Below are 18,710 nucleotides of genomic sequence, written 5' to 3'. Positions count from 1 at the left end.
GTATCATATGATTTTTAAGTCATTGTAGAAGGTAAATTGTACCAGTTTCACTTCTTCAATGAGAACCTTTTGTGTGAAAGTGTCGGGTTGTGCAGAAACTCATCAATGTAATCTTTATTTAAAGGGAGGATATTATAAGGAAATTACTTTAAGGCCTTATGCACCAGAGAAGTACTCCGCAGTAATTCACCCAGTGACCTATATGGGACCCTACTATACCTCCATGTGCCTCTGACTTCATAGTGAAGTTTTTTGTAGCTGAACATATGAATTAAACAGGAAAAAAAAGTGTGTGCCAAGTTTCACTTGACACGGTTCTAAAAAAAAAAGTTTGATACCCTGCAGGGAAATTAAATGTCATCACCCCATTATTAGTAGATTATGAAGCGTTTAAAGGGGTAGGAGAAGAGAAGATTTTATACAGTTGTTACAAAGCGCTGATGTCACTTCGTTGTGTTAAGTTACACACTTTCCTGACCCTCGTTGTTCAGAGATGGTGGGGAACAGTTCCTTTAAGGACTGCCTCCAGAATGTAAACGCAGCAGAATACAAAATAAATATAAAATTATTATCCTGTATACAGAGCAGCTGTATCTAGCGCTGAAACCTGTATCAGTCAGTGACAGCGGGTCTAAGTTCATAACTTAGACGTGATCGATAACAGTTGGATACAAAGCAGCTCTATCTCCAAAAGTAAAAAAATATAATTTTTAATAAAGTATTTAGAAAGTTGCACCAAACACACTGATAGACCATTTGATTTAAAAAAGAACTAGAAAAAGGAAAAACACATTTTAAAAGTGTACATAGCCTTTAGGTACACAACATATCTGAAATATATAACTGGTGAACTAGAGGAAATAAAATCCAGTAAGCCATGTTCCAGTAACAAATAACTTTCTGTTCTATACTATATTGTTTATACCTTATTGGAAGAGATTTTCTTACTATATCCCTTAGTATATAAAAAATGTATGAAAATTATCATGGCATTCCTATTAAATCTAAAACCATTAATTCATGATCTGAAGCTCATGCGCACGACGGTAGCCATGTGCGCGGCCATGATTTTCGGGTCGGCCGGACACGGAGTGACCGCTGCGAGCTGTAATAAGGCTTGCCCGTTCTTTCTGCGCTGCAGGCTCCTGGGCCATGCATGGACCGTGAAACCACGGTCGTGTGCATGGCCCCATAGGAATGAATGGGGCCGCAATTCTCCCATGGATTTTCATGGGGAATTGCGGCCCCAAAAGCACGTTCGTGTGCATGAGGCTAATTGTTTTGCCATGCTCAATACGCTCCACTGTCATGACATTTGCTGCTCGACATCTGGAATTTTGACAATTTCTTCAGTGTCTGACGACAAGCTGTCACTTTGTTATAAACAACACACGAACGTGCTTTTGCGGCCGCAATTCCCCTGAAAATCCACGGGAGAATTGCGGCCTCATTCATTCCTATAGGCCCATGCACACGACCGTGGTTTTTCACGGTCTGTGCATGGCCCCGGAGCCCGGGCTCATTGAAAATAATGGCCATGTGCATAGCCCGCTTTTGCGGGCGGCTTGTGGCTGTCACTCCGTGGCCGGCCAACACGGAAATCACGGCCGTGCACATGGCTACGGTCGTGTGCATGTGAGTGTTAAGTGCTGAGAAGCAACTGTCATGATTTTAAATGCAAAATATGTAATCTGACGTTAACCTGCACTTTAAAGAGGCTCTGTCACCAGATTTTGCAACCCCTATCTGCTATTGCAGCATATAGGCGCTGCAATGTAGATTACAGTAACGTTTTTATTTTTAAAAAACGAGCATTTTTGGCCAAGTTATGACCATTTTCGTATTTATGCAAATGAGGCTTGCAAAAGTACAACTGGGCGTGTTGAAAAGTAAAAGTACAACTGGGCGTGTATTATGTGCGTACATCGGGGCGTTTTTACTTCTTTTACTAGCTGGGCTTTCTGATGAGAAGTATCATCCACTTCTCTTCAGAACGCCCAGCTTCTGGCAGTGCAGATCTGTGACGTCACTCACAGGTCCTGCATCGTGTCGGCACCAGAGGCTACAGATGATTCTGCAGCAGCATCAGCATTTGCAGGTAAGTAGCTACATGGACTTACCTGCAAACGCCGATGCTGCTGCAGAATCATCTGTAGCCTCTGGTGCCGACACGATGCAGGACCTGTGAGTGACGTCACAGATCTGCACTGCCAGAAGCTGGGCGTTCTGAAGAGAAGTGGATGATACTTCTCATCAGAAAGCCCAGCTAGTAAAAGTAGTAAACACGCCCCGATGTACACACATAATACACGCCCAGTTGTACTTTTACTTTTCAACACGCCCAGTTGTACTTTTGCAAGCCTCATTTGCATAAATACGAAAATGGTCATAACTTGGCCAAAAATGCTTGTTTTTTAAAAATAAAAACGTTACTGTAATCTACATTGCAGCGCCTATCTGCTGCAATAGCAGATAGGGGTTGCAAAATCTGGTGACAGAGCCTCTTTAACTAGGGGAAAACTAGCCAAAATGCATTGCGAGGATAACTTTCCAAGTAGTTCTGTCCGCATAACAGCGATCTATTTCTTCTCGTTTTATAGTTGATGCTGAAATTTGTTTCCAATCGATGATATAAGCTAGAAAAGTGGACATATTAATGTCCGCATAGTACTCATCATGGATCCAATTGGTTCATTAATCTCTATGAAACCAGAATTTGGTATATGGATGTGTGGAAGTAAATAAGCACGTTGTCTCCCTGTAGCCATAGTCCCTGAGCCCGGCAATTGGGGAAAAAAATTTAATTTACACCATCCTACAAAATAGGGCACATTTAGAGCTGTTAATGGGAGCAGTTAGATAGACCTACAGCTCCTCCGTGGATATGACCTTTAAATGTTAATTACTACATTTTAGTTTTTTTTCTGCCTAATTTAGTTTTATTTTTTTACATTTAATAGAATTAAAATTCACGCACGTTATTTTATTGGTTTCTTCATAATGCTACTAGTGGATTTTATCCAAAGGCAGAGGTTGGCAATAAAGCCTGGATGAAAACCAATCCTTTTTATTATTTTTTTTTTCTGTATGTAAACCTATGTATTTGTGTCATTTTTATTTTGCAGTACTGCACGGTGCTGAGCCCCTGCCTTACTACACAGCTGCTCATGCTATGAGTTGGTGTTTACAATGTGCCCAAGGGGTAGCATATTTGCACAGCATGAAACCAAAGGCTCTTATTCACAGGGACCTTAAACCACCAAAGTAGGTTTATATTCTGTATTGCTTGCTTGTTGGCTAAATATTTTAGTTCAAGTAAACAATATTGGTTGAATGAATTAGGAATGTGTTTTAAGCTGGCCATACACATTAGACAAGTCATCTGTACCCGCCGACTTTGCCAGCATCAGCCAATGGCCTTTTGTGTATGGGGGGTGAAGCAGGATCTTGCATGCTGCATTTCAACGTTTGGATTTTATTTTTATTTATTTTTTATAGTCTTTCAAATATACAAAACCAGTAAATATAGAAACAAAATGACTGATCCTTATGTCATTCCCAGCCCCCTAGACACACAGCTAAAACATAATAACAATATTAGGTTTTGGTTTTTTTTTAAATCCCATTGCTCCCTCTGGTCACTTTGCATACAGATGTCCAGCCATTCTTTTGTAGAAAAAAAATTTGTATTTTCTTTTATAAACTAAGAATATGTTGACTGATATTGGGAGGACCATTGGTTCATAGTATTTTGTTTATGGTTTTTTTATTAGCGGCCAACAATATTATGTGTATTATGCTTTTATCACGTGCACTAAAAGGACTTTTCTAGACCTATATGAAAAATATTCTTAGATCACGCTTGAGCAAAAAAAAAACAAAAAAACATTGTATCATGGATTCAATTTTAAAAATCGTCCCAGAATTTTTGGATGACTGGCATGAGCTAAACTGCATTCATGTTTAATGTACTTTGTCACGTATTAACATAAATAACATTATTGGGGGTTTAGTTAGCCGGTTTAAAATTTTTATTTCAATTGGATCAGTCGGATTACCACATGCAACAGAGGGGACAGGCAGTGGCTTTTTCCCCTACGTATTAAAAAAAACAAAAAACATGTATGGTCGGTCTCGCTGAGTGTGCATGTTTTTGGGGGCGCTTGGGGAAATAGCGGCAGGCCGACCTCTATCTAACTGTATGGCCAGCTTTTGGCTGGGGCTAGACTATGACTTGTCTTGTGACACCCACAGTTTATAGAGATGCATTGTGTTTCATGTAAGTAACGATTATAACCCACAAAATAGTCTCTGGCTATTGATGAACGGGAAATATAAAGTTAGGATTCTTATTTGGTTATACTGTACTCATATCTACAGTGCCCTGGAAGTTAATGCGCTTTAAAAATACATTTTTATACTTTAATTTCTCTAACATATGAGTCAGAGTGCTTTTACAGCAATTTCAATATATAGGAGAAATTTGCCTTCATTAGGGCATATTCACACGTGGCAGAAATGTCTGCGACAAACTCTGTTGCCATACAGCTGAATGGGTTTGTTTATGCAGCAAGCACATGGATTTCTGCCGCCATTCAGGTTGCATAAATATTTGCAACAAATCTGCCACGTGTGAATATACTCTTAACGGAGAGCAATTGTGGGGAAATCAAACTGCATGCGGCTACTCTGAGGCAGCTATTTGCAGAATTCAGCCACTTTTTATGGGGAAAGAGGTGACAGCGTTGCCTTCCGGTTTCCCAATGGCCTCATTCCCCCACGTCTTCCCTCCACTTCTAGCTTGTAAAGTGGTACATACTATGGAAATGCTTTAAATAAAATACCCTGATATATGAAAAGGCAAACTGTTGCTTAAAGAGGCACGGTCACCAGATTATAAGTGCCTACATATCCTACATCTCCTACATAATCTGATCGGCGCTGGAATGTAGATAACAGTGGTTTTTATTTTGAAAAACTATCATTTTTTTTATCAAGTTATGAGCTAGTTTAGATTTATGCTAATGAGTTTCTCAATGGACAACTGGGCGTGTTTTTACTTTTTACCAACTGGGCGTTGTACAGAGGAGTGTATGACGCTGACCAATCAGTGACTAATCCGCGTCATCCACTTCTCATTGTTCCAGCCCAGCATGATCCACAGCACAGAGTGATTGTGCAGTGAAAGAAGTAAACACGCCCAGATGTTACACACACACAATACACGCCCAGTTGCTAAAAACACAATACACGCCCAGTTGTCCATTAGAAAGGCTAATTTGCATAAATATAAAATAGCTCATAACTTAGCCAAAAATGATCGTTTTAAAAAAAAAAACAACTTTACTGTTCTCTACATTGCAGCGCCGATCACATGCAATAGGAGATAGGGATTTGATAATCTGGTGACAGAGCCTCTTTAAGATGGTCTACCTCTGACTTGTATTATCAGCAGCTGCATTAGTAACAAAATAAGCAGCAATATCCTAATAGCTTGTGGATTTAATGTGTTGGTAACAAGCATGTTAACTAATGACATCACGTACGTACGTTTTTCTTCTGGAAAAAACTAGGCAATGCAAATATCTTGTCATTTATCATCCATATTGTACCTTTCATTTGCTTTGCAGCTTGCTTCTGGTAGCTGGAGGCACTGTTCTGAAGATCTGTGACTTTGGTACAGCCTGTGATATTCAGACTCATATGACAAACAACAAAGGTAGTGCTGCTTGGATGGCTCCTGAAGTTTTTGAAGGTAATTTATTTTTTAAGGGTTTGTTTAACAGACTGAAGAATAATTTTGGGATCTAGAGAGGTATTTTGGATTATTTTTGTGTTCCCAGTATAATCGGCTGTGTCACTGTTTGGGCAGTAAGTTAAGCAAGCCCCTTTTTTGTTTTAATTTTAAAATGACGTGATGGTTTTAATAAGTGAACAGATAGATGGATGAGTAAAAGCATAATGTTCAATAAGTATAGTAACCATGGTCAATAGATCTTTGTACATTTTAGGCTAGGGCTACATTGGGAAAACTTGTAGCATGTGCGATTTTCAAGTGGTTTTCACAATCCTTAAAGGAATGGCTTGAAGTAGGTGCGTGCATGCGTGTGTTTTTTATTTGCAGTGTAGATGTAAGCTCAACCTTGCCGACTTCTGTTGGTCCAAAAGTACTTTCATCCAAAAATAGCGTTATCTGAATAAGAATGCTAAAAATGTTTGTCTCGTTATGCACATGCATTGAAGGGCCGCTTTGTTAGACACCCATCTACTAGCGGGTTGGACCTCCTTTGGCCTTCAGATTCGCAGCAATTCGTCTTTGCATAGATTCTGCCAGGTGTTGAATTTGTACTACGGGAATATTGGCCTATGAGGACAGGATAGCTTCTCGAAGTTGCCGTTTAAAGTGTCCTCCTGCCATAGGGTAAAAAGCTGCCATGAAGGGATGAACTTGGTCGGCCGCAATGCTTAGGGTAAGCCCTACTGGTCAAATGTTCATCCACAGCCTGAACTGTTGACGCCAGACAGAAAGGGTTCCTCTCTTTATGCTGCTTGCGCCAAATTCTGGCTCTCCTGTCAACATGGTGCAGCAGAAATCTAGATACATCTGACTAGGTGTTTTTCCATTCCAATTTTTGCCCTCTCTTGTCCACTATAGTCTTTTCTTTCTGTTTCCCTTAGACAGCAATGGCGCTCAAACTGGTTGTCTGCTGTTATAGCGCATCTGTGCAAAGGAACATAGAGTTGTGCTTTCTGACACGTTAGTTGGAGCACCAGCATTGTGGGAGTTAACGTTCACAGGACCCCTTTCCTTGAATGTTTTCCCTCTAACACACTGTTTTTGGGTATACTCTTAACACCATTGCACATGAAAACACCACAAGATTGAAATTCTGGCTCGGCTAGTTTAGCAGCGATGACCATGTCTCGTTCAAAGTCACTCGGATTGCTCGATTTTCCTATTATCAAGTGGATCACACCGAAACTGATCCACAGAAAACTTGCTCACTTGATTTATTCTGCACTCTGGGGTTAAGTGTCTAATTTCCATACAGGGAAGCTGTTCTCATGAAAGGGTAGGGGTCTCTAATAAAGTGGCCATTCAGTGTAGCATATGGCAATTGTTTGAGCTCTTGTATACTGGTTACACCGTTACAAATTTAGTTTGTTTTATGTTTACAAGATGTGTATTTTTATTTTTGCATTTTCAGGTAGCAACTACAGTGAAAAATGTGATGTGTTCAGTTGGGGCATCATTCTTTGGGAAGTAATTACCAGGAGGAAGCCATTTGATGAAATAGGAGGTCCTGCTTTTCGGATAATGTGGGCTGTCCATAACGGTGAGCTAATTAGAATTTTCCATTTACTGGGCTACATGTTTTTCTGTATAGTCCAACCTCCCATTTATCCAATGTCATACACGAACCACAGTCTCTTTAAATGTGTGTGTGTGTGGTAACAAGCTGATCCTAGTTCTATCCAGTAGCACCTGGTGGGAACTGCATAACAGCCTTTTTTTTTTTTTAGTTAAACAGTTATTATATACATGATTAGACATTGTTCTAATTTTTTTAATTTTTTCACAAGTCAGGAAATTATAAATTAGATTCTAATTTATAACATTTCCCTGTGCTGGTCACTAGAGAGCAATTCCCAAAATTGCAGCATTGGCATGTGGTAAAGCAACCACATTGCTTTATGCTGCAAAATTTGAGAATACTCACTCGCTCTAGTGAGCTCACAGAATCCCCCCTCCTTTATCCTGGCTAGTGCCAGGAGAAAGGAGGGGATTGAACGGTCAAACCTCCTACACTGTGTGTCGCCATTTTTTGAGCGAATGCACAGTGTAGTAGGCTTACATACAGTGGTAATCACACACTAAAACACAAACATAACTTACTTGCTCCTGCCGCCGGTCCGTCCGCTCCTAGTGCTTGCTTGTAATCGCATGTCCGGAAGCCGCGACCGGAAGTAGTCATCTTACTGTCCGGCCGCGGCTTCCGGTCCACAAGAAAATGGCGCCGGGGGCCGCTCGGCCGAAGACCTTCCATTTGGACTGTGTGGGAGCGGCGCATGCGCCGTTCCCACACAGACGGCGTACACCATAGTGAATACGAACAGCTCACATTCGCATTTTCTATGGAGATGTATGTGCCGTGTTCCATCTCTGTATGTGTCGTTAATCGACACATAGAGATGAAAAAAAAATGGCAGCCCCCATAGTGAAGAAAAAGTTAGAAAAAAAAGAAAAGTAAAACACAAACACAAAAATAAAAATTTATTTTAATAAAACACTAAAAGCAAATTGATGTATAAAATTTTTTTTTCACGACACCCTTCCTTTAACGTAATTGTGGCTATTTTGCTGAATCTGATAAAAGCTAAAGGGCCAACGGCTTTCATTCTTGGGATCAGTGTGGCTCCCAGTGGTTAGACCAATCAGGCTTTGTTGGCATATCATAGCGATGTCGCTAGTAGAAAAACCCCTTAAATCTGAAAACTTGATTTGCCATGACAACACGGGCACTTGATTCAGAAGGAGTAAGTGGGGAACAATCATCTGCATGTTCTTTTAATGTGCATAGGATTATGGATTGGCTTGTAAGATTCCAATACTGTAGGGCTGCGAAGTGCACTTCTAAAACCTGACTATGGGTACATTGGACTAAGCACAATTCCCTCAAAACTTTGTATGTGTTTTTTAACAATACTGAAAGATAGTTATACAGATAGACATATGGTGGAATTTCTTAATTGATTAAAATATTTTTTATTTTGTATACCTTAAAGGGGCATTCCCATCTCAGACATTTATTGTATATCCATAGGATATGCCGTTAATGTCCGATAGATGCAGTTCCCACCTATGGGACCCGCACAATAATATTAACAACAATAATAATAAATGATATAGTGGCAACATATTTCGCAGCACTTTACAATTCAGAAGGAAACTAACAATTCACACCAGAGGAGTGAGGTCTCTGCTCGCAGGAGCTTACAATCTCCGGAAATAGTGGTGACCCAATGTAAAAAGTGCTTGTTCAGTACAATAATCCAGCCACACACAAGGCTGCATGAGCCGGTCACCATCCAGTATCTGTGTATGTCAGATTGAAATTGCATTAGGGTGCAAGGAGTGTTAAGAAACTGTCGAATGAAGCGGTCAGGTGTGGAGGAATAATGTATTAGAGGGGCAAAGAAAAGGAGTCCGATTAGGGAATGTTATAGGCCAGTCTAAAAATAGGTGTTTTCAGGGCACGCTTAAAACTGGATGTTGGGAACTAATCAGATTTTCTGGGGTAGTGTTTTCCAGAGGACTGGTGCAGATTATGGAGGATAACTGGTAGGTTAGATTTACACGAGCGTTGCGCATCTCGGACTTGAAAAACAGACGTTTTTCACGTCCGAGGTGCTTCTGTGCTTTTCACTGTGGAATGTGTTAGAACGCATCCCCCATAGACTAGAGTCTATGGAGGTATGCGTGAAGCGCAAAAAAAATAAGACGTCTTATTTTCTCACAGACCCTACACATGGTCCGTTGAAACAACGGCCGTGTGAATGACCCCATTGAATTACATAAGTCTGTGTGACGGCCGGTGTTTTAACGGACGTATAACACTCTCGAGTGAATCTAGCCTAAGGGTCCCTTTCTTTATGTTGAGCTCCCTGTAGTCTTGATTTTGTTCATTCCTTTATTTTTATGGTATGTTTTCTTTTACCCTTTTGTAAGATTTGCTTTGCTAAAAATAACACTACTGCTTCCTAGTATGTTTAATACCATTGTGTTCATCCGTCTAATCCATCCACTTAATTACCTTCTGTTATGAATTCCCAGGTACTCGACCACCGCTAATTAAAAATTTACCTAAGCCTATTGAAAGCTTAATGACTCGCTGCTGGTCAAAAGATCCATCTCAACGACCTTCGATGGAAGAGATTGTCAAGATAATGACACATCTTATGCAGGCAAGGTGTTTTTTTTTGTTTTTGTTTTTTTTGGTTGTGTGTGGTTTTTTTTCTGTTTTAATACCTGTTGAATTTGCTTAATCAAGGGCAAACACTAGCAAAAGTTCATATTAAAGTTTTTTTTGTTTTTTTTAATCTTGAGCGATGTTTTATATAATTTGGAATGCATTTTACACCGGTCATGGCAGAACCACATTCACAGTGTCTTGTGTGGACAGGAAGTCCGTTTCTCTTTGTACTGTAAGTATATGAGACTCACATTTAAGTTGAATGTATGTCTCATAGACTTACAGTACATAAAGAAACTTATTTACAGTTTAACCCATTAGATGCTGCTGTCAATAGCGGCATCTAATGTGTGTGACAGAGGGAGGGAGCTCCCTCTATCACCCCATTGGCACCCCCGCAAAGAAATCGTGGGGTGCTGTTGGTTTTCCATGGCCTAATAGATTGCCTGTCCGTTTTACGCTGACTGGCAATAATGCTTTGATATACTAAGTATAGCAAAGCATTATATAAGCGATCAGAAGAACGCAAAGTGAAGTCCCCTAGTGGGAAAATAAAAGTTAAATAGTTGAATAAAGTTAATGACAAAAAAATAAAGATTACAATAAAAATCAAAACCATTCCCCCCCAAAAAAACTGGTTTTATTTAGTAAGTATCAAAACAAATAAAACATACACATATATGGTATCGCTGCGATCATAACGGCTCGAACAATAAAGTTAACACATTAATTAAGCCACCGGATGAACGGTGTACAAAAAAAAACTGAAATTCCTTATTTATTTCTCCCACTCCCCCCATAAAAAAATAAAATGAAAGTTAATCAAGAAGTCCAATGTATCCCAAAATAGTACCAATGAAAACAACACATTGCCCCGCAAAAATCAAGCCCACATAGACAGAAAAATAAAAAAGTTACGGCTCTTGGAAAGCGACGATGCAAAAACAAGCAATTATTTATTTTTTTTAAGTGTTTTTATTGCAAACATAGGAAACCATATAAAACTTTTATATAATTGGTATCCCCGTAATCGTGCCGACCCATAGAATAAAGGTAACCTGTTGTTGTTTACTCTGCATAGTAAACAGCATAAATTTATAACGTGAAATTAATGCTGGAATAGCTGCTTATTTTCAATTCTCTCCTAAAATAAAGTTAATAAAAGTTAATCGATTTATATTATATGCAGGCTATAGTCCTTCTCAATGAATTAGAATATCATCAAAAAGTGAAACTCACATATTATATAGATTCATTACACACAGAGTGATCTATTTCCAGCATTTTTTTTTTCTTTTAATGTTGATGACTATAGATAACAGTTCATGAAAAATTTAGTCTCTCAGAAAATTTTTATATTTTATATTAGCCAAATTAGTTCTAATACCAAAATGTAGGCCTACTGAAAAGTATATATTATATTAAGTCCAGAGTCAGCGCAGCCGTCTACCAGGAGATTTTACAGCACTTCATGCTTCCCTCTGCTGACAAGCTTTATGGAGATGCTGATTTCATTTTCCAGCAGGACTTGGCATCTGCCCACACTGCCAGAAGTACCAATACCTGGTTTAATAACCACAGTATCACTATGCTTGATTGGCCAGCAAACTCGCCTGACCTAAACCCCATAGAGAATCTATGGGGTATTGTCAAGAGGAAGATGAGACACCAGACCCAACAATGCAGACCAGCTGAAGGCCGCTATCAAAGCAACCTGGGCTTCCATAACACCTCAGCAGTGCCACAGGCAGATTGCCTCCATGCCACGCCGCATTGATGCAGTTATTAATACAAAAGGAGCCCCGACCAAGTATTGAGGGCATATACTGGACATACTTTTCAGTAGGCCTACATTTCGGTATTAAAAATCATTTTTGAAATTTGGCTTATATAATCTAATTTTCTGAGACAAAATATTCGGTTTTCATTAACTGTTACCATAATCATCAACATTAAAAGAAAAAAATGCTGGAAATAGATCACTGTGTGTAATGAATCTATAGAATATGAGTTTCACTTATTTAATTTAATTACTGAAAGTAACTTTGATATTTTATTTCATTGAGAAGGACTAGTATAGGACACTGGCTCACTGAAACATAAATTATATTTGTGAAAATTCCCTCTTGAATGAGTTATTCAGAGATGAGGCTATTCCCCATAACCATAGAGTAAATATCTTTTCAGTAGACCCACTGTTCTTGATCTGTCACTTTTGTGTATACTGTGTGTCATCATCATTTTGAAATTCTTCTGCAGTATTTTCCTGGAGCGGATGAATCATTACAGTATCCATGTCAATACTCTGATGGGGGACAAAGCAATTCTGCCACAAGTACAGGTTAGTAGTTCTGCTTTTTTTTTCTTTTTGTTTTTTCTTTGTTTTAACCACTTCTGAACCGCCCATAGACTATAAACATCCGGGCGGTCCGCAATTAACTCTGCAGGGCCGTTCCAGAACGTCCTACAGAGTTAGCAGGTTTGCCGCTCCCCGGCAGCATTTGGCTCCATGACGCAGCTGCCTCTAGACAGCTGGTCTCCGGTCATGTGATCGTTGACAACCTGTCACAATGATTATATTGCTCCTAACAGCAGCGCTTACGCGCTGACTGTGAGGAGCTCTGATACAGCTGTCTAAAACAGCTGATATCACAGAGCTTTCACCCGTGTGGTCTCCGGTCATGTGATCGCTGTTACAGCATGTCACAGAGATCACATTGTTCCTCCCGAGCAGAGCATGCGCGCCGACGGTAAGGAGCTCAGCTATGTGAACACTGTGACAGCCTGTCACAGCGATCACATGTGTGTCTAGAGACCGCTGTATCACTGACCTTCAGAGTGGTCTGTGGTCAGGTGATCAGTTGCAAGAAATCCAAACTGTCGTGTCGCCGTTACTTGCAGGTCGCAACGCAACCACATTGACTTTCATTACTTGCGGTGTAGGCTATGGGACATAGCTATCTTTGGCCGGTCGACTTGTGTCGTGGCCAAAGTCACCATGTAACTCACATGGAGTCTTTTGCAGGCAGAATAAAATCTGGCTCAAAATTCTTGAAGGAATTTTGAGGCAGATTTTGACCTGCCTGCACTTTTTTTTGCCGTGTTTTTCGCCCAAGGCCATTAAGGGCCATGGGCGTAAAACACTTTTTCTGCCTCCCAGCCGCCCGGGATAAAACAACATTTTCAGCCGTATATTGGCACTGATTCTGACACGGTTTCTACGTCAAAATCCGCGCCAAAAAACTGTGTGAACTGGACCTTAGGTTGACGTTAGATGTGGCAGATTCACTCCAAATTTTCCCTGTGGCTTTACGCAGGTAAAGTCTGCAGCAGATTACAGTACAAGGCAAGTAGATGAGATTTTACAAAACTCCTGCATGCTGCAGACATTTTTCACGGTAGATTTTCAAATCTTTGATATGTCGTTAAATTCCATAAAATCACTTTTGGGGTGTCAAAGGGGTTTTCCAGTCCACAAAAATTGATGGCCTATCAATATCTGACCAATGGTGGCCTGTCTCCCTGCAGCCCCGCCAATCAGCTGATTCTCGTACGATCTTCGCTTCCCCTTAATTTCCTGTATTGCTCACACTGTAAATTGCCAACACACTTTTAGCGGCGGTTCACAGTATTAGTCTGTTCACTTCAATGGGAGAAAGCTGTAATACTATGAACCGCTGCTACAAGTGTGTCCGCTATTTGCAGTGTGAGCAGTAAAGGAAATGGAGGGGAAGCGGCGCTCGTATAAGCACTGTGGCCCCTTCAAAACAGCCGATCGATGGTGCCGGTCCCTGACCAATCCAGATATTGATGGCCTATCCTGAGGAGAGGCCATCGTTTTTTGTGGTTTGGAAACGTCACAACATCTGTAATGGTCGTATGGTGTCAGCGAACAAGCTTTGGAAATTTTTTCTCTAAAAGCCAGTTAGCGCATCATTCAATGTAAGCGCCACCTTGCGCCCAGCGTGTAAGAAATGCACAAATATTTGGTATAGTTGAAGTTGGCAGAAGCTGCCAAATATGTATTCATGTGTGTATACCCAGTGGCATGCACCGGACATAAAAAAAAATTACCTAATTCACACATTCACATTTTTTTTCAACTTTTTTCCTTTTTTCCTTCCATATTTAAAAAAAGTAAAATATAAATTTTTTTTTTATTTTTTTTTACACAATATGGAAGTCCAATATGTTCTGAGAAAAATAAGACCAAATTCATGTAGGTTGGAAAAGTAATAGATCAACAATTAAAACGTAAAAATTGGCCTGGTCAGGAAGTGGTTAACTTACAATTGGTGGAGGATGTCAAGATACAATAGAAAAGAAAATCTAGTTTGTGTAATTCCGCAATGGAAAAACTTTTCAGCTACTAAGAAATGTATAAAGTAACATTTACGTTAAGAATGAATAAAACAAATATCCGTATAATCTTATTTTGATCTCCCCTTTCCTGATCCTATTTTGTACAAATTGTAATATAAAGGTTAAAAAATAAACGCTCTCTTTTTCGACGACTTCACTTAACTGCAGGCATCTGTTCTAAATCTCCCCGTCTCCAGCGCTTAAGGTGCCCATACATACCTGCCCATATGGCCAGTATGCCTAAAGGTATAATTTTTGATCATAATGCATATCCACAATTACAGTGCAGAACTGAAAATTTTAAATTTCCAGCCTACCTTGGGACTGCCTCTGATTAGATTGAGGGTGAAATTTAAGGTGAACCTGAATGTTTGGCCAACTTTACCTAAAATGTTGACTATAAACAAACCATCTTTGTTTTCAGATAATGTTGGCCCTGGAATAGGCGATAGAGAGCAGAAAACTGCTGGTGTCTGAATGGATGCCGGCAGAATGAACTGTGGAGTACCTGTTGGAGACCCCAATGCGTCTCCACACATTGTGTGTTCACAGTATTCTAGGTAATGTAGGGAGTGCTGAGACCTCTACAGCTGTATCTTATTGGCAGTAGTGTTGTAAACTGCTCATAAGTGCCATTTATATCCTGATCTCATCGAGTAAAGCTTTTCTAAAAGGTTAGATTGGGTAATCGTTCAAATGGTACCAAATCTATAATGATAGAAATGAACTGTAATAGATTAAAACATGACCATGTATTTTCTCCTACAGGATCTTGCATTGACATTACTTCAACAAATACCAGCAATAAGAGTGATGAAATCCAACCCAGTGCTGACGATACCATTAAACGGATAGAGTCCAAACTGGCACATTTAAAAAATCAGTCCAAAAGTGTAAGTAGATGTGATGGCTTCTTGTTCTTCAGTTATTCTCGATCAAATGTACCTCACTATTTTTAAATCTTATTTGTAATAACACTTTTTTTTTTGTGGGATCCTTGAGGTTCTACCTTCTCGTTTACACCCAGTGCTCCCATTAATACTTTTTGGGGTGCCAGTGCACAAAGCAGCTTTTTCTCCCATATTCTTTGTGTAAATTTAAAAAAAAAAAAAACGTTTCCGCTAAAATAAATGTTGTCTTTCACAGCCCATTTATAATAAATTTTATGAAACACCTGTGGGGTACAAAATACTTTCACTACATCCAAAATGTGGTCTTTTATCTGTGTTTCATATATTTTGGCACATCAATGCCTCCTTCAGATCTTGAGAGCTCACGAAGGCCCCATGCACACGACCGTAAAAACTCCCGTAATTACGGGCCGTAATTACAGGCCCATAGACTTCTATTGGCCACAGGTACCTCCCCGTATGCTTACGGTAAGGTGCCCGTGCCGTTGAAAAAGATAGAACATGTCCTATTTCAGGCCGTAATTACGGCACGGGCAGCCCATAGAAGTCTATGGGGCTCCCGTAATTACGGGTGACTACGTGTGTGCACCCGTAATTACGGGAGCGTCGCTAGGCGACGTCAGTAAATAGTCACTGTCCAGGGTGCTGAAAGAGTTAAACGATCGGCAGTAACTGTTTTAGCACCCTGGACAGTGACTTCCGATCACAATATAGATAAAGCTGTAAAAAAAAAAGACGTTCATACTTACCCAGAACTCCCTGCTTCTTCCTCCAGTCCAGCCTCCTGGGATGACGTTACAGCCCGTGTGACCGCTGCAGCCAATCACAGGCTGCAGCGGTCACATGGACTGCCGCGTCATCCAGGGAGGTCGGGCTGGATGTCAAGAGAGGGACGCGTCACCAAGACAACGGCCGGGTAAGTATGTATTTCTCTTACTTTTATTACGGAAAGGGCTGTCCCTTCTCTCTATCCTGCACTGAGAGAGAAGGGCTGCCGATTAGTGCAGTGCAATTTTGCAGCCAAAAACGTGCCCGTAAATACGGGTGGAATACGGGTGACACCGGACCCGTATTTACGGGCACGGGTCCGTAAATACCGGTGCAATACGGGTCGAGTACGTGTGACCAAGGACCTGTATTTACGGGTGGACAAAAATACGGTCGTGTGCATGGGGCCTAAGGCCACATATGGAATTTTTCTAAAAACTACATAACCAGGGTATTATTGAATTGTTTTCCCCTATTAACACCTGCCGTATTACAGGAAAAATGGATTAAAATAAAATATGTGCAAAAAATAAACACCTAGAGGTGTAAAAAAAACCTTCCAAAATGCAGTTCTAAATACTTGGAGGCGTGCTGTTTTTAAAATGAGTTGAAGAGTTTCTGGGCTCTACAAAGCCACAACAGAACTTAATTGGTTCCTAACAAATTAGATTTTAAAAATTTATACCTCAGAGACCCGCGGCAAGAATCGCTCGGTATCTCCCTAAATTGCTGCAGTTTTGCAATGCCTGGCCAAAAAAACCACTGCTTGTGCAGTTGAAGCACTTGATTTCAATGCTGCTGCATGTTGTGGCACTCCTATAGGAGTTGTCTTCAGAGAATAAGAAAACAAACTGGCTGCAGGAAAGACGTTACGATAAACATTAAACAAACATTAAATCCTGTGCCAATGCGCCGTTGGTCCCCGCCGGTCTGACTTGTTCTGCTGTGTTGATGTGCCGTTTACGCATGTGACCACTGCAGCCAGTTACTGGCCTCAGGTGTGAAGTGCCATTCTTGCTAGCATCACCGCTGCAGCGGTCACGTCGAAGAATGGCATGTCATTGATGCAAGGAAGTTGGCAAAGACTGTCGGGGACCACCGGAAAATTGGTTCTGGAGCGGCAGGGGATTTGATAGGGGAGTTGTTTGGTTTCTTATTTTAGAACATTTCCTGCAGCCAGTTTTTCTTCTCTCGGACAACCCCTTTTAAGCTGAACCTGTGAGCATGAAATGATCAGCACATGTTTTCTCTGGACGTGAGCAAAATTTCTCCTTTCACTGACTGATCAGATATCTTAAAGGAGCACTCCCACAATTTTTTATTCTCTGACCCATTGGAAAGGCATATTATGTCAATTGTGGTTAAGGTAATCTTCTTACCGGTGGCTGTATTTGTGAGTTATCTACTCCCTTCTGGTCCTCAGCTGTGTCATGTGACCAGCAATGGGACTCCTAAAATGTCACAGCGTCTCGTGTGGACAGGAAGTCAGTTTCTCCATTCATTCCTATAAGACTCACATCAATGCTGTGATCGTAATGAATAGAGAAACTGACTTCCTGTCTACACATGAGACACTGTGGCAGTTGGAGAGTCCTATTGCTGGTCACATGACACAGCTGAGGACCAGAAGGGAGTGGATAACTCACAAATACGGCCACCGGTAAGTAGATTATCTTCACCACAATTTACATAATGTGCCGCACAACAAAACACTTTTGGCTATTGTGGAGGCTCCCAAAGTCGCTGTCCGTATATGGGGCAGAAGAAGCCTCAAGAATTGCCCTCCTGGGGACTATAGCCCCGAAGCTTCCTGATGAATATGTTTCATGTACACCCGTGACGGATAATTAACAGTGGCATCCATCACCCACAGACTCATGTAAAAAAACAAAATTCTTTATTTGCAGGATCCTTCACAATAAAGTAGCATGGTGTACTGTGCTATGCCGTAAAAAAAAACAAAAAACAAGTTTACCGACGTATAAATGGACACTCTTCTGGCTCCCGTCGGACTAATGGAGCACAATGGACAGACGCGTTTATCTTGTACGGTGGGAGCTTTCCCAACAAAACATAAATATTCATAAACACAATGTCAAGAAGGCCTAAATCCATCTATTGACATACCTTGCTGCTCAAAATAATGATTTTTTTTTTTTTAAAAGTACTATAAAATGTAACCGAGAAACCTATCGCTTCCTGGGAAACCTCATGAAGTAATAAACCAAAGTGTAAAACCTCTCAAATGTACAGTATTAGTCAAAAGTTTGGACACGCCTAACTGAATGTCTTTCCTTGATTCAGGGATGCTTTGACCTAAAGGCTTAATTTTTTAAATGCACCAATTTACTAATGAACTACTGATATTTAGAGGTGGAAAATATTGAACCTCAATTAACGAGTCATCATTTCAAGGCGTATGTTTAGTATGTGTGCCTTTTTACAGTTAATTTGTGGAATTTCCTCATCCATGTCCAATGCCAGTCAGCAGTGTCAACAAGAAGGGAGGGGTCTTGAATAGCCATATTTTTGGTTTTCTGTTTTATAGTAGTCCACAATATGGCCAGAACAGCTAAACAAAGAAAAAAGGCAAGCCGCCATTACTCTAAGAAATGCAGGTTGGTCAACAAAATTCAGGAGAATTGTAAGAACCTGAAATGTTTTCTTTTTTCAACTGCAGCGGCAAAAACCATGA

At 40.4% G+C, this 18,710-nt stretch overlaps 1 protein-coding gene across 3 annotated transcripts in view; it reads left to right on the top strand.

The window, feature by feature from the left end:
* MAP3K7 (mitogen-activated protein kinase kinase kinase 7) overlaps positions 1-18,710 on the top strand; it is a 61,547-nt gene that overhangs the window by 25,085 nt on the left and 17,752 nt on the right. For 2 of the 3 annotated variants that reach the window (XM_075862166.1, XM_075862165.1), the window contains exons 5-10: positions 3,126-3,264; positions 5,631-5,755; positions 7,209-7,337; positions 9,836-9,966; positions 12,234-12,315; positions 15,105-15,229. In XM_075862166.1, the coding sequence (XP_075718281.1) occupies positions 3,126-3,264; positions 5,631-5,755; positions 7,209-7,337; positions 9,836-9,966; positions 12,234-12,315; positions 15,105-15,229 (731 nt within the window). Of the gene's footprint in view, positions 1-3,125; positions 3,265-5,630; positions 5,756-7,208; positions 7,338-9,835; positions 9,967-12,233; positions 12,316-14,802; positions 14,897-15,104; positions 15,230-18,710 lie in introns of those variants that run through there. The other variant, XM_075862167.1, reaches the window with a different exon arrangement.

Source organism: Rhinoderma darwinii, chromosome 4 (assembly GCF_050947455.1).
Source record: "Rhinoderma darwinii isolate aRhiDar2 chromosome 4, aRhiDar2.hap1, whole genome shotgun sequence".
Classification (NCBI taxonomy): domain Eukaryota; kingdom Metazoa; phylum Chordata; class Amphibia; order Anura; family Rhinodermatidae; genus Rhinoderma; species Rhinoderma darwinii.
The sequence above is the reverse complement of the archived record's forward strand: the minus strand, read 5'-3'. Positions and strand labels throughout refer to the sequence as shown.